We start from the raw sequence: 25,289 nt of genomic DNA, 5'->3' as shown, positions 1-25,289 counted from the left end.
AATCCACAACGGACACTGCACAACCGATTAGGAGCCAAAGCAATTCGCCAGTCTGTAACTGTAACTAGTAATTCAAGTACCACTGATCAGAATCAGACACTTCGTGTCCGCTTTCCTAATTGGGATTCTCACGATGCGACAGTTCCAGGAACTGCTGGACTAGCTTTTGCAATTAGTTTGACTTCTACTGAGATAAGCAGGGCGATTGTTCAGAACATAGGTCAAGCAATTGTAAAGAAAACCACGATTAAAATTAGTGGTAATGAGGTTTTGAGTCTTAATGACGGTGATGAATACTAGTGCAACGTGGATCTCTGGAGAAACTTACTTTACCAAGGTACTGATACAACCACTATTCGGAATCCAACAAGACTGTGTGTAGGTCCCTCTGTTTGTATTGATACTTTATTAGAACATAAGGCTATAGCCGATGCATTTAACTGGTTCTCTATTCCTTGACTTTGAATTACCAGAGTCACATGCCCTTCTACGAAGCATTGGTGATAGGTTAGAATATGAACTCACTTTTAATTTCCAGTACCCCCATCATCAATAAGGCATGTGAATAACAAGTTGGGCTTGTGGAACTGATTTTCGTATTATGTCTGTTATTATATCAGTGTTGCGGCAAATGCCATGTGTGAAACTTATAATTTAAAAACTGAAATAGAATTTATATACTGTTTAATGTATATATATGGATTAGTTCAGTGATATTGTCTAGAACAGTTACTGTCATGTACACACCAAGAGCACTGGAAACAGTGCATGTCAATTTCAGTGTCTAAAAGTAAATTGGGGGCATCGGTGGCGCTGTGAAGAGTGAAGAGTAAATATCTTTTCTTTAGAAATGAAGGAGAAATATGTGTTTTCACTAAACATATTTCAACAGCAAAATGTCACCTGTAGTTTGTATACGTATGTAGAGTGTCACTATAAAAAAGTTGAAACTTGAAGAAATAGCCACGAAAATACTTATCATCCGACAGTGCTTTCATACTTGCCTGTGGATAAAATTGAGGTATTACTTTAGGTCTTCCAGGCCTTTGTCCTGTCCCATTGAATGATTGAACATTCCTCTGAAAACCAGTTATATCCCAGTTATGATCCTTGGTTTGGAAAAATCAAACACCATAAACTTCTAGGACCTGCAGTCAAAAATCAAACACCATAAACGTCTAGGACCTGCAGTCAAAATCAAACACCATAAACGTCTAGGACCTGCAGTAAAAAATCAAACACCATAAACGTCTAGGACCTGCAGTAAAAAATCAAACACCAAGGATCATAACTGGGATTGAAATGGGACTTTGTAGCTAACTGCCTCCTCAACTGTGTACAAGGAGTTGTGGGAGTCAGCCAGGTGGACCAGACATGTCCCACGAGGACCTCAGCTGTGGTCTTGGGCAACTAGTGATCAAAACAAGAGATGAAAATATGTCTGCATATTTATTTTTTACATTTTCTTAATACATAAATAACACTTAAGGACAAATACTGAAACCAAAACCAATGACTCTTGATATTGACTAACATATTTTTAGGTAAAATTCTCTTAAAAGTAATTTGGTCAGATGAAATACAAATGAAAGTGTTTTACAATTTAGCAGGGACAAAAAATTGTAATAAAAAAAACAAATTCAAAGTATTCAAAGGCAAAAAATGCTTAACATCTTAATTACAATGACAAAAATGGCTTTTTATATGAAGCGGGGTTCAAACTAACAATACAGGGGAATGAGGGGTAAAAAAAATAAATTCTTTGATTATTGTATGTGATAAATGAAATAAAACAAAAAAAATTCATGAGTCTCAAGTCATTCTGCAGAAGCCTGTGATTATGTTTATCCAAATATGATGAAATATGTCGAATATATGACACTGATAAATAATATAAAGTAATGGCTAGTGATGTACTATGCTACTGCCAGCTGCCTAAGCACTCTTCAAGGTTGTGTAAGACACAATGTCCATATAACTAACTATCTGGGTACTATCATGATGATTAATGTAACCGATATATAACTATTGGTACAAATACACCAGAACCCTGTTAATGAAGTCCTTCCCAAGGAAATCAGTGTTTTGAACATAGTTCCAGATGAATCAATAATAAGCACGGACACCCCTGATTGTCCTGGAGGGGAGGGTTCCAGATTGACAGGGTTTCAGTACATACTTAAATGGGAAAGTTTGTCCTGGAGGGAAGGGTTCCAGATTGACAGGGTTTCAGTACATACTTAAATGGGAAAGTTTGCGTTTATTATTAAGGAACTGGCAAACAGTATACAGACATGAACATTATACCAAACATGAAACATGCTATTCTGCAATACTTGCTTGTAAAAAGAATATAAAGGTAGGAGAAGATCTGTGAAATCTGATAAACTCTCAACACATGATGGTTGGTCCAAGTCCTTCCCGGTTGGTGATTTTCAACAACAGTACATGATCATGATCATAATCACATGTAGACAAAGGTGGCAACAGTTCCGCCTCATGTTCATTCTCTCAACTAGCTAGCAACATGGGCAACTTCTATGAAACTATTACAACCCAGAATTTCTTGAACATGCTAAAACTTAATAATATGTATTGACATTGTTCAACAAGGACTGCAAAACGCACATGAATTTATATATTCTATATGAAGACAATTAAAACCTCAGCAATATACTGATTGCACACTTCCCCACTACACTACAATTGGTTGGCAATACAAATTTGTACTATACCTTTTCACACAAATATATATACACAAAGAAATAAGTTAAGCACCCCTCGAAATAATTCATGCTGAAATATTCGCAACAAATGTTAATTTTGTGATGAATATGTAAAGAATGATATTCCATCGAAATGGACAGTACAGCTGTGACGACATGCACGTGCAGCATGCATGTTTCAGCATGCAGTATCTGTCCACCACAAGTGTGGGTATTTAACACCACTGTCTTGCATTGTTGAAGCATTATCTGTGAACATGGCACGAAGAAGGTTATCAGGCGCAAAGATGGGTGTTACTGGTATGCATCGGACAGGCATGACCGGCGAAAGCTTAGGACATCAACAAGGTCTTCATTTTACGGTAATCAACAGACTGGTTTGCCCATTTTTTTGTACCAATTCTGTACTGGATGGTCAGGAAGATCTCCCAAGGTCAGGAAGATCTCCCATGGTCAGGAAGATCTCCCATGGTCAGAAAGATCTCCCATGGTCAGGAAGATCTCACATGGTCAGGAAGATCTCACATGGTCAGGAAGATCTCACATGATGTCAAGGTGAGGACATGGCCCAGCTTCGGCTTGAACGTCATCAACTATTTGCAACATCTCCTGTTTTGAAGCGCCAATAAACGGAATCAACTGAAATCTGGAAATAGGGGTAATGAAGTCTAGGAGGGTATTCAAGCATTCCTTCCTTGCCAATCATCATCATAGATGTCGTTTAACATGGGGTTTGGGCCAGACAGGATGGCATCTGAGGACTTGGCAAAGAGTGCATCAGTCCGATGAAGCAGGTTTCCGCTCCATGTCACGAATGACCAATTGAGAATTTGGAGGCATACAAATACGGCCAACACACCCAGGAACCTATGACCCCAGTATGATAGAGTTTAGGTGATGGTTCGGGGTTGTCTGTCACACAACTGTAAGCTGGATCTTGTCACCTTCCAAGGAAACCTTAATGGTGATTGGTACATCCGTAACGTCTTCTTGCACACCCCAATCATTTTTCTGAGGTTTCAATGCCAACACTCATAGGGCCAGTTATTGTAAAATATACAGGGCGTGCTTACTTTTTGGTTTGTGTATATATTTTACTTAAATCACAAGTTAACCGTGTCCTTAATTGTGACCACCTTACACATCAAATTGTATAATTGCAAATATTTCCATGAATATAAATGCATACCGAATGTGAAGACATGGAATGGGAGGCCACATCAGATCTGTCAGATAGCGTTGGTGTAACATTACCGACTGACATACTGTTTCATCTAATGTTCAAACATTGAAAAATCATCCATTCCAGCATAAAATGTCATCCAAAGCACTGTAGCAAAATACATCCATATTTGCAAGCATATATATAATGGTAACCACCTGGAAGGGAGTTTCTTGCATGTTCAGAAGTTCAATAAACCCATAAAATCACCTTGTTATTTACAAAATGGCCTCACATTAACTTGACAGCTGTTGATGACCCGTAATCCTAAATGCAGTTCACATGAGCAAACTGTTAATCAAATGCATGGGTAACCATGGTAACAGACACATACACGCCAGATCTGTCATTCTCCTCACACACAAGAATGTCTAATAGGTGACTCGTGTCAATCAAACTTCTTTTGCAACCTTTTCTTGAAAACAACCGGTAGCAGAGAGAGGATAGCTAATGCCGCTAGTACAATCATAGAGGTCCATGACACGGCGTCCCCTGACGAGGTCAACTTGTACAAGGTCGTTCCTGCCTGGACTGCTACGAAGGAAGGGGGAGCAACTCCTGCAACATCGAGGTCAGGTAAATAATCAGAAAAGTATTACTTCTATATTCTGGTGAAAGCAAACATTCACCATAAAAACATTTGGCATTCACATTGCTTACTTTCATCTCATCCATATCTATCTCCCTACATCTACCCACACAAAAACATGTGTAAACTAAGAAATATGTAGAGTCTGGCCACACCATGAACATGGTCATGACAGCTTTAGCAATACGTATTCCAGCAAACATAGCAGTGGACACCAAGTATGGGCTTCACACATTGTACCCATTGAAGAATCAAACCAGAGCCTTTGACCTGTTCAACAGTTGAGTTAAACATGAAACGCCTCACTGGTCCTTGTTGATCAACGCAATTACTAATTCACTGAAAGCTTGGCATACTAAAATCCAATTGACACATGACACCTTTTTTTACTGACAGCAACTTCTTTTAGCCTTTGTACATTTCCGAGCTACTTCTTGCTCATCATCAGGTGAATGCTTAGTAAGGGCATAGATAACATAATGACAAGGCCAATGACACAGGATGAATGTACAAAGGTATAATCCCACTGTAAGCATTGTCCTTGATGCCCCAGTGAGCAATAAGACAATATAATGCTGCAATGCTGCATACATGGTACATGTATATCATGTGGAGATATGCCACTGCAGTTACTACATTCAACACACAAACACAACTTCATTCACTGCTCATGTCTTGGAACTTTGTGGAACATGGCTCTGGTGGCAATGTATTTCGCACATTATGAACTATTCCGCTGTTCTTGTACTCAAATTTTACCACTATTTTACCATAGAGACATATGAAAATGACAAAATTGGGTGTGGTGCTTACAGAGCAAAGATTAAACCATGACCAGCTAAGGGACACAAGTCTGCACGGTGAATTGCAGCACCTGAGATGACTGGACCCTGCATGAGTGGACAGTGTGACCAGCTGGACCTGGATACAGGAAGGTACACAAGGACCCTGCAGTGACTGGACCCTGCATGAGTGGACAGTGTGACCAGCTGGACCTGGATACAGGAAGGTACACAAGGACCCTGCAGTGACTGGACCCTGCATGAGCGGACAGTGTGACCAGCTGGACCTGGATACAGGAAGGTACACAAGGACCCTGCAGTGACTGGACCCTGCATGAGCGGACAGTGTGACCAGCTGGACCTGGATACAGGAAGGTACACAAGGACCCTGCAGTGACTGGACCCTGCATGAGCGGACAGTGTGACCAGCTGGACCTGGATACAGGAAGGTACACAAGGACCCTGCAGTGACTGGACCCTGCATGAGGGGACAGTGTGACCAGCTGGACCTGGATACAGGAAGGTACACAAGGACCCTGCAGTGACTGGACCCTGCATGAGCGGACAGTGTGACCAGCTGGACCTTGATACAGGAAGGTACACAAGGACCCCGCAGTGACTGGACCATCAATGAGTGGCCAGTGTGACCAGCTGGACCTGGATACAGGAAGGTACACAAGGACCCCGCAGTGACTGGACCATCAATGAGTGGCCAGTGTGACCAGCTGGACCTGGATACAGGAAGGTACACAAGGACCCCGCAGTGACTGGACCATCAATGAGTGGCCAGTGTGACCAGCTGGACCTTGATACAGGAAGGTACACAAGGACCCCGCAGTGACTGGACCATCAATGAGTGGCCAGTGTGACCAGCTGGACCTTGATACAGGAAGGTACACAAGGACCCCGCAGTGACTGGACCATCAATGAGTGGCCAGTGTGACCAGCTGGACCTGGATACAGGAAGGTACACAAGGACCCTGCAGTGACTGGACCCTGCATGAGCGGACAGTGTGACCAGCTGGACCTGGATACAGGAAGGTACACAAGGACCCTGCAGTAACTGGACCCTGCATGAGCGGACAGTGTGACCAGCTGGACCTGGATACAGGAAGGTTCACAAGGACCATGCAGTGACTGGACCGTCAATGAGTGGCCAGTGTGAATAGCTGGACCCGGATATACAAGGACCCACCTATAAAGGTTCCCCAGAAGAAGGGTGAGAGAGGCACATCGATGACTGGGGCGGTGATGTTGATGAACCAGTTAGGGAGGAATGGAGTGATTCGCAGAAAGATCATGTAGTTGAGCAGGTGTTCACGGTTCTTTTCGACCTGAAAACAAACAGCATCATTGAAACTGTACTAAGATTCATCACCACAAAAACATTACACTTTATACTGTCTGTATTGTTAGAACTTAACCTAATTTCAAATCAGCAAAATTAATGCATTCAGGTCAAATGTAACAGATAAACATTCTCCACACAGATCATCCTCATGTAACAAAGTATACTACATACAGACATTCCTGAAAATAGTTGCACAATGTGTTTGAGCAAGGTGACTCACATGTGACCTCCACTGGGCCACTCTCTGGGGGATGTACTTCTTTACCAGCCTTCTTCCAACCAAGTAGGACAACAAATAACAGAAGGAAGCACCAACAGCAGATGCCTGGGGAAACAAGAAGGAGAAAATGGTTTCCATTTCCTGCAAACAGGTGTTAACACATGTTGTATCTTGTAATAACAAAGACAAGCAGCCATAAGATGTAATTCTCATAACTCAACCAGTGTGAGTTAGGACAGTTCCAGACGGATTTCTGGTGCAGGGAACTGGTTGTACAATGTTGTAGGCTTTGTCAGACCAGGGCCAGCTATAAGTGTATAAGGTACTACACGTTCTTCTGGTTATCTGACAATGTAGACCATGACCTGGCAGTAAATAAGTGAGTTCAGATTAACACTGCTATTTCAGTTAATCCACAGCTTGGAGGTGAGGGTCACTAAGGCATGTTGGTTGTACGTTAACCATGTTACCTACTCCGGTCAGACAGAACACAGGTCAGATTCATGAATGGATCGTAACCAATGGAGACATGGACTATTAGAAGAAATAAATGTTTATCTTAGATCGCTTGCAACTGCATGAAAAAGAAAACACAAAGTCCCAACATAGAGTCACATTTATGTTTGAGGAAAGTTGCAGTGACTTACAGACAAATAACTAACAATGAAGCAAAATGAGTGTTATTCGGATTACAGCAATCGGGTTAGCACAGTGAATACTGGCACTGTAGTTGCCAGCCCACCTGGCTTACTGAGAGGCATCTACTGGGTTACCTTTATGTACAGTGATATACTCACCAGACAAACACCAAACAGAGCAATGTAGTAGGAGAAGAGATAGCCGCAGATTATGCTGAGAAATATAGATCCTGGTATAGCAAATGTTTGTAAACTGAACAATGGTTAAGGATCACCAGGGACACTTGCATCTGACAGACATGTACAGTTTTCATGTCATTCGAACAAAAGTGGCAGCCATGTATCACAGAGTTTCAATTTCTGATGTAGGTCAAGCGCGTTCAGACAGCCATTTCTAAATGTTACATGTATATGAGTTGCTTGCTCTTCACCATTATAATCCCCAGTACAGAATGTGTAACATCTGACAGTAAAAGAAATAGAATTTTCCACATTCCATAACATGTTCTAACTAACCCTTCATCAAAAAGGCCATGATCAAACACTCTATTAACAAGAGATGATTTGAAATAAATGTGCAGAATACAAGAGTGAGCGAGTGAGTATGTTTTTATGCCGATTTTAGCAATATTCCAGCAATATCTTGGCAGGGGACACCAGAAATGGGCAGAATACAAGAAATGAGGGAGTTCAATTTGCACTTGTTTTGGTTTTTTTAGCGTTCAAAATGTACAATATTGAAAGTATCTGCTATTAGTGTCTCTGTGTCAGGCAAGCTGCTGTTAGTACACTTCACATACTGCATCAGTGGGTGGAAAGGATACAATATATACATGACGAAAACTCCAACTAAAACTTGGTAAAAATATCTGTCCTTGTATCTTGACAAAACTCTTCCCAAATTTTTCGCATCATCAATATCTCTAGGTAGTTTAATATACTGAACTTCATCTCTGAAACAGAAAAAAGTGCATAATACATGTAATAGAATTCATAGATATTACGTAACCACAATATTACATTATCTCCAGTATTATCAAATACCAGGATATCATTTCAACTTTGTGTGACGTTTTGGTATTAGTTGCTGATACCTTTATCAAGCAAATTGTGAGAAACTCTACCGAAGTGGAAATGTATAAGTCAGTCTTGTCTTCACTGATAATACAGCTCTTTAATGTACTTGAAGATAGTAACAAAGCACACATCGTATCCAGTGTCACATAAGTTTACAAACCTACCAGCTTTGACAAGGCTTCAAATGTTATTACCATAAAACAGCAATGTCAGTTGTTAAACTATGCCACCACCTGACCTGGCTTGATACCACTCTAACATCACACACCAATTTCTATTTACACAGCCCTACACTAGAACATAAAAATACAACAACAGGCTGTTCACCTTACCTGTATATGTTTAAGAGAAAAATTCATAATGTTCTCCCAGTTACATACAGTGAAAGCTCAGTAATTTGAGGAAGGGGAAGTCTTTCTGGGATAATTGAAAGTCCTCCGCAGCTCATGACAAGCAGAACAGTGAAATTGAACATGCCGATCAAGAATAAAACAAGCAGTGTTACTGCAACAAGTTGCTGACACAATACATGCATAGTCAATACCTACACACAAAATCTTCTCATCCACCATTCCAAACTGTCTATACTCTGACTGGTCCCAACGACTGACAGTACAGGGTCTTACCTTGACCTACAAAACCCGGGGTCCCGCGGACACCCAAATACTCATTTCAAGGGCCCTATCAGGAAATATGAGGCTCCTGTAAATTCCTGAAATGGTGCCGTTTACTGTACTATAAGATCTAATAATTACTTTAATTACAGGAGGTTTATATTTCTTGTCAAGAATTTGATACAATGAACATTATTGTGCATCCCTCAGGATGCAAATATATTTTTTTCTTCATCCATTCTATATACTTGTGCGTACTGGACACACATTCCTGCGTCATGTAAAACCCTGCCATATAACAGCATCAAAGATCATACATGTAAATATCAACAATATTTGCACAGCTACTTGTCTGCATGTGCAGTCCCCAATGTCTCATCATCAGGACCATGCTTGAAGCATGGACTTACTATTGGCTGGACTAACAAGTACATGCAAAGTCCAATCACATTTGTGTAATGACATCGACATCCGGTTCGTTAAATGAGCTCAATTGCAAGATTGCAAAGCATGTGTACTGCCAACTTTGCGTCAACAGATATTTTCCAAATTATTTTTCAAGTTTTTAATCAAGGTGCTTACGTGATTTGATGCACTTTGTGAAGTGAGACCCGTTTTGCTACCATATAGATTTTGATTATCGATCTTGACTGGGTGTCGACATTTTGTTTGAAGTAAATGCAAGTGATATGAGAAGTGGATTCTGATTGGTCAATAGGATGGACATAGAAGGGACACAACTCGTAATAGCCACTGGTGGCACTATGATCAAGCCCAGAAATTCCAGTCCATTTCAGCAAGGGTGGAAACTGGACTTTTACAGTCAGTGGTTTCTGAGAAGATGTAAATGATGCAGGATTCAAGACTGATGCCAGATAAACAGGCATGGACATAACTTCACTTGACTTTCAGTCAATATTGGCATACATCTCAAATAGTGGTGTTAGTGCATTCCTTCCCACAACAGATGATGTGCTGAGCAAGCCATATTCACTGAAAAAGGATCTACTCGTGGCAAGTGAGATAGTTAGGCAAAAACACATATTTTGTTAATTATAGGTATGAACCAAAATATTTTTTTAACACAACAATATATTTTGTTGTTGCTGACAATACATTTTTTTCAATAGTCTGAAGCAGAATTATTTTTGCAAGCATTTTCTGGGACAATTTATTTTGTTTACATAAAATCACAGCCCCAACCACAAGAACATCGAATGGTCAGTCCCTAACTGAGACTTGGGATTAAACACTGTCAAACGTTGCTTTGCCCAGTATGTGTCAGCTTTATTGTTCACAGGAGCCCACAATTATTAATTAAGCAATAACCACTTGGAAGCAAGGGTGATGACAGACCAAGGATCATAATTAGGGCCAAACTAGGAACCTTAAAAATATTCAGCAGATGATATGATTACCGGTAAAAGATGCTTCTGTGTATAGTGGATGGTGTGACTGGGGGATGCTACTGTGTACAGTGGATGGTGTGACTGGGGGATGCTACTCTTTACAGTGGATGGTGTGACTAAGGGATGCTACTGTGTACAGTGGATGGTGTGACTAAGGGATGCTACTGTGTATAGTGGATGGTGTGACTGAGGGATGCTACTGTGTACAGTGGATGGTGTGACTAAGGGATGCTACTGTGTACAGTGGATGGTGTGACTGGGGGATGCTACTGTGTACAGTGGATGGTGTGACTGAGGGATGCTACTGTGTACAGTGGATGGTGTGACTGGGGGATGCTACTGTGTACAGTGGATGGTGTGACTGGGGGATGCTACTGTGTACAGTGGATGGTGTGACTGAGGGATGCTACTGTGTACAGTGGATGGTGTGACTGGGGGATGCTACTCTTTACAGTGGATGGTGTGACTGAGGGATGCTACTGTGTACAGTGGGTGGTGTGACTAAGGGATGCTACTGTGTACAGTGGATGGTGTGACTGGGGGATGCTACTCTTTACAGTGGATGGTGTGACTAAGGGATGCTACTGTGTACAGTGGATGGTGTGACTAAGGGATGCTACTGTATATAGTGGATGGTGTGACTGAGGGATGCTACTGTGTACAGTGGATGGTGTGACTAAGGGATGCTACTGTGTACAGTGGATGGTGTGACTGGGGGATGCTACTGTGTACAGTGGATGGTGTGACTAAGGGATGCTACTGTGTACAGTGGATGGTGTGACTAAGGGATGCTACTGTGTATAGTGGATGGTGTGACTGAGGGATCCTACTGTGTACAGTGGATGGTGTGACTAAGGGATGCTACTCTTTACAGTGGATGGTGTGACTAAGGGATGCTACTGTGTACAGTGGATGGTGTGACTAAGGGATGCTACTGTGTACAGTGGATGGTGTGACTAAGGGATGCTACTGTGTACAGTGGATGGTGTGACTGGGGGATGCTACTCTTTACAGTGGATGGTGTGACTAAGGGATGCTACTGTGTACAGTGGATGGTGCGACTAAGGGATGCTACTGTGTACAGTGGATGGTGTGACTAAGGGATGCTACTGTGTACAGTGGATGGTGTGACTGGGGGATGCTACTGTGTACAGTGGATGGTGTGACTAAGGGATGCTACTGTGTACAGTGGATGGTGTGACTGGGGGATGCTACTGTGTACAGTAGATGGTGTGACTCAGGGATGCTACTGTGTACAGTGGATGGTGTGACTGAGGGATGCTACTGTGTACAGTGGATGGTGTGACTAAGGGATGCTACTGTGTACAGTGGATGGTGTGACTAAGGGATGCTACTGTGTACAGTGGATGGTGTGACTGGGGGATGCTACTCTTTACAGTGGATGGCGTGACTCAGGGATGCTACTGTGTACAGTGGATGGTGTGACTGGGGGATGCTACTGTGTACAGTGGATGGTGTGACTGGGGGATGCTACTCTTTACAGTGGATGGTGTGACTAAGGGATGCTACTCTTTACAGTGGATGGTGTGACTGAGGGATGCTACTGTGTACAGTGGATGGTGTGACTAAGGGATGCTACTGTGTACAGTGGATGGTGTGACTGGGGGATGCTACTGTGTACAGTGGATGGTGTGACTGGGGGATGCTACTGTGTACAGTGGATGGTGTGACTGAGGGATGCTTCTGTGTACAGTGGATGGTGTGACTAAGGGATGCTACTGTGTACAGTGGAAGGTGTGACTAAGGGATGCTACTGTGTACAGTGGATGGTGTGACTGGGGGATGCTACTCTTTACAGTGGATGGTGTGACTAAGGGATGCTACTGTGTACAGTGGATGGTGTGACTGGGGGATGCTACTGTGTACAGTGGATGGTGTGACTAAGGGATGCTACTGTGTACAGTGGATGGTGTGACTAAGGGATGCTACTGTGTATAGTGGATGGTGTGACTGAGGGATGCTACTGTGTACAGTGGATGGTGTGACTGAGGGATGCTACTCTTTACAGTGGATGGTGTGACTAAGGGATGCTACTGTGTACAGTGGATGGTGTGACTAAGGGATGCTACTGTGTACAGTGGATGGTGTGACTAAGGGATGCTACTGTGTACAGTGGATGGTGTGACTAAGGGATGCTACTGTGTACAGTGGATGGTGTGACTGGGGGATGCTACTCTTTACAGTGGATGGTGTGACTTAGGGATGCTACTGTGTACAGTGGATGGTGTGACTGGGGGATGCTACTGTGTACAGTGGATGGTGTGACTAAGGGATGCTACTGTGTACAGTGGATGGTGTGACTGGGGGATGCTACTGTGTACAGTGGATGGTGTGACTCAGGGATGCTACTGTGTACAGTGGATGGTGTGACTGAGGGATGCTACTGTGTACAGTGGATGGTGTGACTAAGGGATGCTACTGTGTACAGTGGATGGTGTGACTAAGGGATGCTACTGTGTACAGTGGATGGTGTGACTGGGGGATGCTACTCTTTACAGTGGATGGTGTGACTAAGGGATGCTACTGTGTACAGTGGATGGTGTGACTAAGGGATGCTACTGTGTACAGTGGATGGTGTGACTGAGGGTTGCTACTGTGTACAGTGGATGGTGTGACTCAGGGATGCTACTGTGTACAGTGGATGGTGTGACTGAGGGTTGCTACTGTGTACAGTGGATGGTGTGACTGGGGGATGCTACTGTGTACAGTGGATGGTGTGACTCAGGGATGCTACTGTTTACAGTGGATGGTGTGACTCAGGGATGCTACTGTGTACAGTGGATGGTGTGACTGAGGGTTGCTACTGTGTACAGTGGATGGTGTGACTGGGGGTTGCTACTGTGTACAGTGGATGGTGTGACTGAGGGATGCTACTCCGCACAGTGGTTAGTACCAATTGGACTCAGATCTTGAAATCAGTCTGCCATACAATTGTAATAAATGCTGTTTCCTGTTAATAAATGCTAGATTAAGTGATTAGTATATTACCCTGGGATTCAAAACTGGGATTAACAACAATCGCAAAAAATAAGCATGAAAAATAAGGGATCATAATTATTGTGTTAAAGTTCACACATTAGCATGTTTAGGGTGATCTACTTGTAATCCAGGATAAGTTGAACCAACTCACTAAATGTGTTTAGGACAATCAGGCAGTGCAAGAATTTGGACAAACATATTTGGTTTGGTCCAGGTAGAGAGTGTTTCCACATGTCGTGCACATCCAGGTCATGACGAGGAAACCGACAACGCTCCTGTGGACACATGTTGCTCATAAGACTATTAAGTCGATACCATGCTATGATTATCCAGTTATCAGCATACATATCCAGCTTGCAATATTACATTTACAGTATGCTGAAACCCCATAAACACTGACATGGGCTTGATTAAGGAACATGTCACGGAGTCAACGATCTCTATGTTAAGGTCTCAACCTTCACAATCATTTCATGAATGCTGTGACACTATTCATTACTGCTCCCTGGGGCAATAAAAGTATTCCATTTTTACAGCAAAAGAATTCCCTTCATTGCCACAATACTTCTCAGTTGATGTGATCTAATCTTGTAGATTTGCTGTCACCATTTTCGGCCATCAGGTACCTCGGGTCAGCACTTACAATTGGATGCTATTGAACTCGCCACTAGAACTCGCTAGCCAAGACAGGACACGCCCATATCCATCATACTACCACCCGCTACCCCTTCCTTCACAATGGTACAGTGGGCGGACCTCATACATAGTCATACAGGGTTAATTGTCTGGTCACATCTCAACTTATCCTGGATTACCAGTACATTCAAATACTATAGCAGCACATCTGAAACTCCCCAGCACCCACCTAAATATTGTGTACTGAAAATGTTATGTTTTTTGTTGTTTCCAAGTGAACACTTACACTTCTAACAAAGGCAACATGCAGCAAAACAAGGGTTACAAATGGCAGCATGCCAAGTCAGACAACAAGCTAGGTCACGGGTGTGCAGCACATATACAAACCTTACACAACCTTGTTGAAGGACGGCAAAGATGGGCTTATAGGGACAAAGTACTCACTGATCCAGCTTCGGGAAGTTGAGATACACAACTCCCAAAGCTAGCAACGATGCCAGGAAAATGAGTCCGAGTATGAGGAATGACTTTGTGCTACTCCCCTCTGATGCATGGCGTGCCCGTCGGTTCGCCCCAGAGTCAGTCTCATCTGTGGAGTAGCCTACAATAGTCACAACACATCGGTCAATCACAACCTGCTCCACTGCCTCCATAACATCATCACTTCAGAACAAATAGTGTCTGTAGCTGACCCAGTTGGGTGGGTGGATGCATTTTCCTGACCACTCATCATTAATGTTAACCAGTTGGTTTATCTTCTTAGCATGAACACATTAACCCAATTAGCTGTGTGCATGATGAGGACTATTAACAACAAACGTTTACTAGACGTGATGAACAGAAATTATTTTTTCATAACTGGAGGCTGGAAATTTGTTCTGATCTGTCTGAATATGTATTTTCATCTATGTTTACCAGTAACATGTTTACAACAAGTTTTCAGTAAGATTTAGTAAACAAGCAAGGATAGCAGTTTTCCTTGGTTCACTAGCCTTGGACCAGCAGGTTAGTGTTTATGTCAAAATGTTTCTTGGGGAAGGAGGATGGATGGACATATGCATAAGCTGAGGTGTGACAGAATTGGCCAACTTGTAGCAAAAGCAGCTTCGTTTCAGTTTGGTCAGTCACTCCTCCAGAGTTCATTGGGAAAATAATGCACAGGAAAACTTCATGGCATGGAGAGTAGGCTTTTCCAGGCACAAAACGTGGAAAAACACAGCCAATATAAACATGATTAACAGTATTGAAAGCTAACAAGTGCAAAAGTGAGCGTGGCTCACTAATACCCCCGACCCGCCTAGTGTGTCAGTAGTTACAAATTAAATAGCTAGGATAGGGTTAGGCAGGGTTCCCCCTAGACTCCAATATCTGAGAGTCACGTTGATTCTGCCTATGAATTTTTGGGAGTCAAAAATATTTTTTGAGAGTCAAATGTTTTATTGTATGATTAATGAAATTTAAAGTGTTCACTGTTAATGTTACACTTAAAGTTAAGTATCTTTTAAATATAATATGTCTTTAGTTTAAGTTAACAAGTGCTAATTAATGTTCTAAGCTGATTGTACTACAGAGAAATAAAGGATATATGAATGAAAAACAGTTTGTTGGTTTTATTTTTTCACAATCTTTAATTACTTCACAGCTCATTTAGAGTGACACTAATACAGGATGAATAAATAACATCAGTCTCAACTGTGAGACATAATTTTTAATCATGGATGGATATTAAAATACATTTCATGTCAGATTATAATTTAATACCACTAACTCATTTACTACGTTTTATCTAGTTATCTTGTATTATCTATCAACAGTGAAGTTGAACTGAAGAATTATGAACACTCGTAATATTTTCTGGTTGAATACAGTTTATTAGCAACAACAAACACGCCCAAAGCTTTACATTTCGTATATACCATATTTATTCGTGTATAATACGCACCCCTAATTATGGGCAATTAAATCCTGAAAAAAATATCTCTCATGTATAATACGCACAGACTTTTCTTCAGTCTCATTTCAGGCTGTCATGATCCGTCATCGGAAATAGCATAACAAATCCGAATTGAATTATGCAAGTTAATCTTGTTGTTACACTATCTGGTAATAAAAATGTGTTCTCTGTATATCTGACCTTATGTTTGTCATCTATTTTATTAATTTTATTTAAAATTTCGTTCAATAATGTTTACCTAAATTTCGGCAAAAACATGTGTCCCTCCGATACTTACAACTTCCGTTTACCCCGTTCCATAGGTTCTGCTTAACAACATACTGTGACCGCGCCAAATCACATTATTCACCGCAACAATGATAATATTTTCTTGTGTTTCATTTTTTACGAGTCGACACATCTAGATAAACATATGTCATGGTTAACTTTTAGTGAGAAAATATGCCGAAACGTGAAAAACCTTGTCCATTTGCGGAGTTTTCCTTTGTTTACATCACATGCTGTCATCGAAGCCACACGGAGTGTGAGAGTTACGTTCACTTATATATATTTTGTCGTGTACCTCACAGTCGCACAGTTTTAGTAGCATATCTATATAATTATGCAAAACAATATGTAAAGCCCCCGGCTGTTCTGATTTTAGCGTTTGTTTTAAAACGAGAGAAAAGTCTGGTCATGTGACAGGCTATGCAAATTAGCCCATGGCAGTGGTGTTATGCGAAGTTATGTTACTTCTAAAAACGACTTAATTAAAAACTAGACATAAATTTTAAGATGTTTGCATATATTGTCTTCAGAAAATGTTTATAAATTAAGTTCAGGTGAGTAGTTGTAATATTTTCATTCCAAAGCTTGTAAACAACAACATAGATATTTTGAAATTTGCCTCAGTAATGATGCAGTCATTTATTTCTGGACGTATTTTTCCTTAATTGAGAGCCATATATGCAAGAATTCTGCGTCAGGGGAAACCCTGGTTAGGATTTGAAAAATTCATAAAAGAATGGAAAATTAATAAAAACATTTTTTTTCTTTTGACTGCACCCCTCCATATGACACAGATTATATGTACTAAGTTTGAGATGAATCCACTGAATAGTGTAAGAGAAATCGTGAGGACAAAGTTTTTGGAAGGACGTTAGGGTTTGAAAAATTCAGAAAAAAATGCTAAATTAATAAAAACATATTTTTTCTTTTGACTGCACCCCTCCATATGACACAGATTATATGTACTAAGTTTGAGATGAATCCACTGAATAGTTTAAGAGAAATCGTGCGGACAAAGTTTTCAGACGGACGTTTGGGTTTGAAAAATTCATAAAAAAATGGAAAATTAGTAAAAACAAATTGTTTTCTTTTGACTGCACCCCTCCATATGACACAGATTATATGTACTAAGTTTGAGATGAATCCACTGAACAGTTTAAGAGAAAACGCGCGGACAAAGTTTTCGGACGGACGGAATCTTGGTATAACTATATACCCCCGACATTTTGTCGGGGGTATAATAAAAGGATTGGCTGACATCATTTCTCAATGATAAGCATAAGTGCAATGGAGTGCCAGTGCAAGATTGTAACTGAACAAGCTCTGCAGGGACTCAATCTTGTGGCGCAACACAAGCTGGGGGGTGAAAATAACAACACTCATGAAGAAGAATGGCTATGCATGACAAAGACTTACTTGACTTACCCTAAACATGCTTAAAGAAATGTCTTACGAAATCTGAAATAATACAATCCTAACAATTTTCAAAATTATATAGCAGATATCTTCTACAAATCATGGTAATTTTTCCCTCGACCATGATAAAAATATTATCAACAATAATAAATAGAGGTTATCACGCGAGTGTGTTTGGGGATGGTAAATATCCTGCATTAGGAATAAACATTGTATTTAGCGAGCCTTGGCGAGCTAAATACATAGTGTTTATTCCTAATACAGGATATTTACCATCCCCAAACACACAAGCGTGATAACCTCTTTATCATATAATGTCATTCTTTAATTCTGTGCTTCAAAATCGCTTTCCCTCTCTCACATACATAACCGAAACATTGCGAGTTTTTTCTGGAATGCGCGCATTAATATTTATTACGTCACAGGGTAAGTGATGTGTTAGTCGGACAGTGACAGTAGCCAATATAGTTCCAACTGAAATCTGTTTCTTATACAGTGGCGAAGCAACATATACGCAAAACAACAATTGTTTTTAATTGCCTTTCGCGGCAATCCATCTGTCTGTCTGCTAGAGTAACTGCCCTTTGTCAAAGGGAAGCTACTCTAACCCTAGTCTATGAGACGTCACGGCCACGTTGACAGTCGGTCTGTCCTGTCATAACGTTAAGAAGTGTAGTCAGATGTACACACAGCGACAAAACGAAACAAGGTAACAATTCAAACATATTTCGGACAAATCCAACTATTTTAATTTGTGGAGAAGGTTTCAAGCCGCAGAGGTCTACAAGCATAGATATGGCTACTGATCCCGCTTGGCTAGGCCTAGTGCCCTCGCAAAATTGTTTCGAAATTTATATCTCTTAAGTTGCCCAAACTCATAAAATGCCTTAGCTACGTCACAGTTAGAGACTGATTTTCAGTATATTAGACTGTTCTTTTGATAATGATAGCAATTATCCCTGAAGTTTATCCATATTCCCGATGGTTAATTCTGAATCGATCGCCGAATGATGAGGGCGACGCCATGTTTGTTTATAAACAGTGAAAGTAGTCCCTACTTGACCTTTGATATTTGCATATCTATCCGCATATGACCCCAACGGATATCGTTTTTATCCGTTGGCTTTATCCTGCTGAGAAACCTACCCATTATATGATAATAATTAATATGTGGGATCATTTTTTAGGATTTCACATTGTTCATGTGGAAATTGCTATCATAGAATATCACTTGAGACAGTAATGATTTCAAACACTGTATTTGCCATATGCATCAGTATCGATAGTAAAGAGTACCCGTAAGAATGAATTTCATGACAGACATGGGTACATTATATTCTCTAGTTGCAGAAACCTAAGTTTGCCCAATATCTATGAAATGAAGATTCTACTATCTTGGACACAGTTTCCACTAGGCTTCTGTGGTATTCCACGGCTGGCCACAACAGGACCATCCAAATAAATGCTGCACCACCCCGACTGGTCAGTGAGGAGTCTACCCACCCATGTTTCACTGTGCACAAACAAAGTGTCCAGACATTATAACATAGTTCAGCTTTCGTTCTGCAGTGAGTTATTTTGTGCTAAAGACTTGGCAAACCTGGGTTGAGTTCTTATCTCTTACCAGTTACTTTGCTAATCACAAATCACTGAACATGCTGAATCAGCAAAATTTCAACAAATCACTGCAAATTTCACACCTCAAGTTTGGATGAAGGAGACTTAAATAAGATATATTAAAAGTTTGCTTTAAATGCAGGCTAGAATCTACACGAGTATTGTATTCTTGGTTCCCACAGACTTTTCAAGTAAACTGTAAAATACTTCTTGTCTGACAATCTAACATACTAGATGAGCTGGTCATGGTGGTCAATCTGTTTTTACTAGAACACCCTGGGCAATACACTGCACATGTATCAGGAAGATTACTATGTTTAAGTACTCACTGAACATACAGTAAGCATGGTTATTAGAAAATTACAAGCACATAACTTGACATGCTGTAAAGGCCCTGGCAATTATTTTTCATGTGCAGTTCCATTCAAGTTATTCATTTTTCATCATGTTACTTGTTCAAGTTCTTGGTCAGATAACATAAGCCATTAACAGCAGATAAAAAATGGTTAATAATCATTGCGTCTCACAGTTGGCCATATTTATATGTGTTCCTAAATTACTAACGACTAATTGTAATGTTGATAATGCTGACAAAGTTCAACATGGTGACTTGCCCCTTGCTTTGTGATAACCTGGAAGTGGCCACTGGGAGTTTGTTGATCGAGTGTGAGCACACAACATGTTTACCTCCCGCCCTGGCAGTGTGCATGTGAAACAGGTCAATGTACACAGAGCAGGGACAATCTCCTGAAGGGGGTGGAGCAGTCAGTGCTGCTGTATGTGCTATTCTCATCAGTATTAATCAAACATACTGTCTTGCTCTGCTCCGTCATGAATACCCTAGCTCGTGCACTGTTTGTGACTGCTATTCTTCCGTGTACAAATGAAGCATGTCCTTCCTTATTTTTCTACCTCATAATAAGTTTTAATCTCACTCAGAAATTGACATCAGATCAATGTCCGAAATAACTGCCTGCCCGCGGCTGGTAGCTTTTCTGTAGGGCTGCATGAAATTTTCTTCCACCTGCCGAACTGTCTCTGCAGAGAAGTTTTATCATAATTCCTCAAAGCTTTTCAAGTAATTGTTTGCATTATTTCAACTGAATCAAGATGTGGTATGTCTCATATTTGTAGGGACTTTTCAATGTTTATAATGTCTAAATGCGGAGTGAGTGAGTGAGTGAGTGAGTGAGTGATGTTTAATGCTGCTATGGAAAGTATTTCATTCACATCACAATGTGTTAATTTGATGTAGGAGGAAGCCTGAAGTGATGGATAAGGTGCCTACAAACCAAGGTGGTCGATTCAGGCAATAGAACCTTCTTGTTATCTTTTCTTCCATGTGAGACATGGAACTTGGCACAGGGGTTTTCAGTTGGTATATTCCCAGTGATAATATCAGCACAAAAACAACTGAGGAATGGTGACCTTACCATCACCAAGGTTGGATACTGATAAATCTCTATCAACATTTTGAGACAAAGTTGAAATTTTGAAATTGTCATCAAGAATACATTTGGCACAGGTTACCATGGTTACAAGGGTTAGGACTACATGTTGTTATGGCTCTAGTAGTCTCTACAGGAAGGGGTTAAAATGAAGTGGGTCAGTGTCACCAATGGGATATGGGAATATGATTGATGCTTGATCCACACTCACTCGCCCATACATACCACAAAACAACAGTTAGAAAGCAGAAGCAGACGGTGCAGAACATACATTGAAATCACATCACATGACAGACAGAACATTCCTTCACACCTGGTACAAGAACGGTCAGCAACCCAGGTAAGCAAGAATATACATGATATAATTCAGTAGCTTCTACACCCAATATCTATACATGCTATATGGAGCATGCCTAGCCATGCTGAAGCATGTATCTGCTATACCCTCTCTGTGACCGACACGAGCTACACAAGCAATAGGAATGTTATATATTTAACACTGTTCCCACTGTTTACAAAGTAGTATTTCTTGATTATATTTACAACTATTGCATCAAATTTGGGGCAGATAAAGTAATGATACTTATTTTCACTTTTCTATCGCCCTTCATTTTATCCATTCCTACACGTCCTGTTTCAATTAAAACTTTTTCATGTTAATGAGAACTACATCAGAACTTGGCTGATGTAACACAAAATTGATTCAACGTTACTTCTGTAAGGTAGCTTTCAGTGAGAGATACTGGAAATATGAGCGGCATATCACATCCGGTACTACTGTTGGGTGGACGGTTGTTTGCACAAACTCATACTCCATCAATATTTCAGGGTATGGGTTAAAGCTAATGATGTGTTAATCATGGTAATTACTTTGAGACATTTATATTATCATGATCATTCAGATGATGTTAATACTGATGGATAAGGTATCGGAAACATAGGCACATTGGTGAAATGGCACTTATATTACTTATCTTTCTAGGAAATGTAACTTTTGTGTTCATGAGGGGTCAACGACCCTGCCAGCACTTATCCTATGTATTACTTGGTTTACAGATCTACACAAGTCTTTTCTTATTTCAACCACAAATACCTCACCAATTAATAAATTTAAATAAAACAATTAAGGTGAACCTCCACAATACATCACTAGTGAACATGTGACTTTTCTATTGAAGCAACACTTTCGTCAAAGGACTAACAGTTGCAGCAGGTTTCTTAACTGACATTTCACCCTACCAGCTCAATCTCATTAAAAAAGATCTTTTACATGACACGATACCTCCCTGTGTGATGATCTGACAACATCGGAGTAGAAGGTTGTGGCAGATAAACCCTGAGTAAACTTTTACCATACAATCAACATGAAGGATGCACAGGTTCTCGAGCTAATCAGATGTCAGCTTTCTAAAAACAATTGTTTACTACGCTGATTACAAAAATGTCAATTTTAATAAATGAAAAATCCACACACAAAACAAATATTTGTTTGGTGGTATTCTCGTTTTGCCATGATGCTCAGCAACAACAGAGTGTATAAAATATCCACAATAATATGAGGGCAAGGCTTTAATCATTTACATTCAGCATGGGCTCATTAACTTTGTTTATGAGATACAGAAATTAGATATGCTGTCTAAATGCTTTGTTCATCTGTACTGAGAAGTTAGAAGCCTTGATTCTGATCATGCTGGTCAGAAGTTCCCTTGCTGCGACCTCCTTTAGAGATGTCAGATCTTCATGCAGAGATGTACTGCATCAGAGTAACAGAGTTTAGAAGATTGTCAACTAACTACACATTAAAGAGATTACTGTGAAAAACTCAAATGAACTTTCATTTTATCACCTGGCAATTAAAAGCCCAATTATGGTAATCAACTGGTAACAAATGGTAATGTGTTATGATGCCAGTTATTCCTGTTACTTTTTAGTTAAAATGTTTTAAATACTTACAACAAACAGGCTATACATATGAAAAAGAGCTTAATCTGGTTATCAATTTCCATCCATAACATGCTGGTGTTTAATAGTACTAGCACCACATATCAATTAAGCATGTTAAGTGCATTGATCACAAATGTATATATATACAGTCACATTGTCATTGGCAATAGGCATGCTTTAGTTGTTCGAGTGTTTACCCATGCAAAGAAAATGATGCAAAACAACATCAGAATATAATCAGCTGAATTCAAAATGTTCAGTTCTGTTTATATTTTTTAAAGCTTTTCTAACAAAAAACATCTGATCCCTCTTTGATAAATTCAATAATCTTATCATTTATTATCAGCAATGCTTGTCTATACGGGAACTGGACAATCCCTACCCCTTGGAGATCCGTCCCCAGTCCTTCCGAACACATGGAAACTTTATGCGAAGTTCAACATCACAGGCATCTGAAGCTTTGGTCTCTAATAACCAGGCCACTTGAAGAGGACTAGAATCATATGTTACATCTTGTGTCAGACACTGATTTTGTTAACTAGTAATTCACCAATCACCAATGAATGTTTATAAATATATAATGATTGTTTGAAATGTATAATGAATGTATGGGGCTTAGTGAAATTAAAGTGCGCAAAATGTGTGAAAATTGTGCTATGAAAAAAAAGCTATTAAAGTCTCTATGAAAGTGTATGCCAGAATATGTGAATTTAGCATGTTTAGTGCTGTGAATAAATGTTCATGAACATATACTTTTGTCATTTTTACGATCCCAAATGGTAAAAGCAATCATGTTTCAGGCATCTTGCTTAAAAAAAAAGATGGGTACATGTCAATTTTGTCATCCAAATTTATATACAGGGGTCAACCCAATTTGTGCACTAGTCAGACAAATAAAGTATGAATGTTCCACGACACTTTACAGGTATGAATTTGATGGCAATTTTAGGTACTAGTTAGCCATTTTCAGTGGGTACAGATTGTCTAGTATCCATCTTTATACAGGTCTGGACACAACACCAGATTTCGGTGTGTACGTAAATTTCAGTGTCGCACTCAAATTACTGTGAGTTTCAAACATTACCCTTGTATTATTATGATTTGCCATAGGCTTACTATCACCTAGTAACACCTTGTATATCCAAAACTAAAGCAAAGTTTTGTTTTCAACAAATTTAGTTTACAATTCATTGCAATAAGACATCAGAAGATCCAGAGAAACCAATCAAATCATTACTTTTGATGCAAGAAATAACATAAGTGAAGAACACTTTCCATTTCTGCACTTTTAAAGTTTACTGCATTTAACACAATGTGTCTAAAAGTTGCACTTGAAATATTGCCGCCTGTTTGAAAATACACCATGGGTCAACTTCCTTGCCATGTGATTAACAGGTGTATGGTGATTTGAGTGATAATAACATACATTGTAATTTGAAGGCATCACTGAAACCTCATGGCAAAGGTGCAAATAAAGAATTATATCCCTTTGAAAAAGTGAGTGAGTGAGTATGGTTTTACGCCAGTTTTAGCAATATTCCAGCAATATCACTGCAGGGGACACCAGAAATGGGCTTCACTAAATGTACCCATGTCGGGAATCTAACCCGGGTCTTAGGCATGACGAGCGACCGCTTTAACCACTAGGCTACCCGACCCTACCCTTCCCCCCCCCCCCCCACAAAGTTTAATACCCAGTTATCTGAGTGTAGCATTGAAATTTCTGTATGCCTTGAAATCTGTTTATGCTTCCAGGCCTCATAACGACAGTGAGTGTCCTGTGTTTCCCCACCATTAGGCCTATTAGGTTTGTTTCTGGGGGCACATGTTGCACCAGTATTCCTATGTTCCGCTACTCACCACTGTCTCGTTAGTAGCTGTATCACATGGAATTATTATTTACATTTAACACAACGAATTATTATCACAACATACGCATGCTAGCACACACTGATCACTAACATCGCTCATTCACAGAAGCTGCCAAAAAGCACTCATGCATTTGCAGAGGATAGACTGAGAGAATGACAGCAGTGCTCGTTTCTACCACTCACTCAAATCATACTCGGACACATGGCGACTTGCATAACGTGATTTTGAATACTTCTGTCGTAATGGAGGCCTGGGTGTTGCGCCCAAAGGGCTTGCAGGCAGACTACCTTGAAAGGACGTCCCGCGATACTTAGCAGATACCGGTGTTCCTTCGTCTTCCATTTTTCTTTCAATGATGTATCATTTCCGGTTATTATAAACTTCCGGTATTGTCGGAATATCCCGAGCTTGAATAATATTAAAAAACATCGGTAATTTTTCAGAAACGGATAGTTCATGGCCTACATGAATTAATTATTAGGAAAGCATGGGGATGTTGGGAAATAT

General features: G+C 40.3%; 1 protein-coding gene across 2 annotated transcripts; it reads right to left on the bottom strand.

The window, feature by feature from the left end:
* Positions 1-1,436: 1,436 nt before the first annotated feature.
* On the bottom strand, positions 1,437-25,175 carry LOC124145801 (transmembrane protein 41B-like). Of its 2 annotated transcripts, none has more exons than XM_046515726.2 (7): positions 25,070-25,175; positions 14,709-14,865; positions 8,353-8,481; positions 7,688-7,781; positions 6,891-6,995; positions 6,515-6,653; positions 1,437-4,506 (listed from the first exon to the last, which is right to left on the bottom strand). In XM_046515726.2, exons 1-7 carry the CDS (start codon positions 25,122-25,124, stop codon positions 4,337-4,339), a joined length of 849 nt encoding a protein of 282 aa, XP_046371682.2. In that variant the 5' UTR covers positions 25,125-25,175; the 3' UTR covers positions 1,437-4,336. The 2 variants fall into 2 exon arrangements, with proteins under 2 accessions (XP_046371682.2, XP_046371681.2); XM_046515725.2 differs by having other exon boundaries at positions 24,965-25,150.
* Between the last annotated feature and the right edge of the window lie 114 nt (positions 25,176-25,289).

Source organism: Haliotis rufescens, unplaced genomic scaffold (assembly GCF_023055435.1).
Source record: "Haliotis rufescens isolate VD_foot unplaced genomic scaffold, xgHalRufe1.0.p SCAF_6, whole genome shotgun sequence".
NCBI classification, from domain to species: Eukaryota; Metazoa; Mollusca; class Gastropoda; order Lepetellida; family Haliotidae; genus Haliotis; species Haliotis rufescens.
Note: the sequence above shows the minus strand (reverse complement) of the source record. Positions and strands in the feature narration are given on the sequence as shown.

Coding starts and splice junctions, on each gene's coding strand:
- LOC124145801 (XM_046515725.2), bottom strand. CDS start 25,124: ATGGAAGACGAAGGAACACCGGTATCTGCTAAGTATCGCGGGACGTCC. Junction 14,866..24,964: donor TGTGTCCGAGTATGATTTGA/GTGAGTGGTAGA, acceptor TGACTATTGTAG/GCTACTCCACAGATGAGACT. Junction 7,782..8,352: donor GTTTTCGTCATGTATATATT/GTATCCTTTCCA, acceptor ACCATTGTTCAG/TTTACAAACATTTGCTATAC.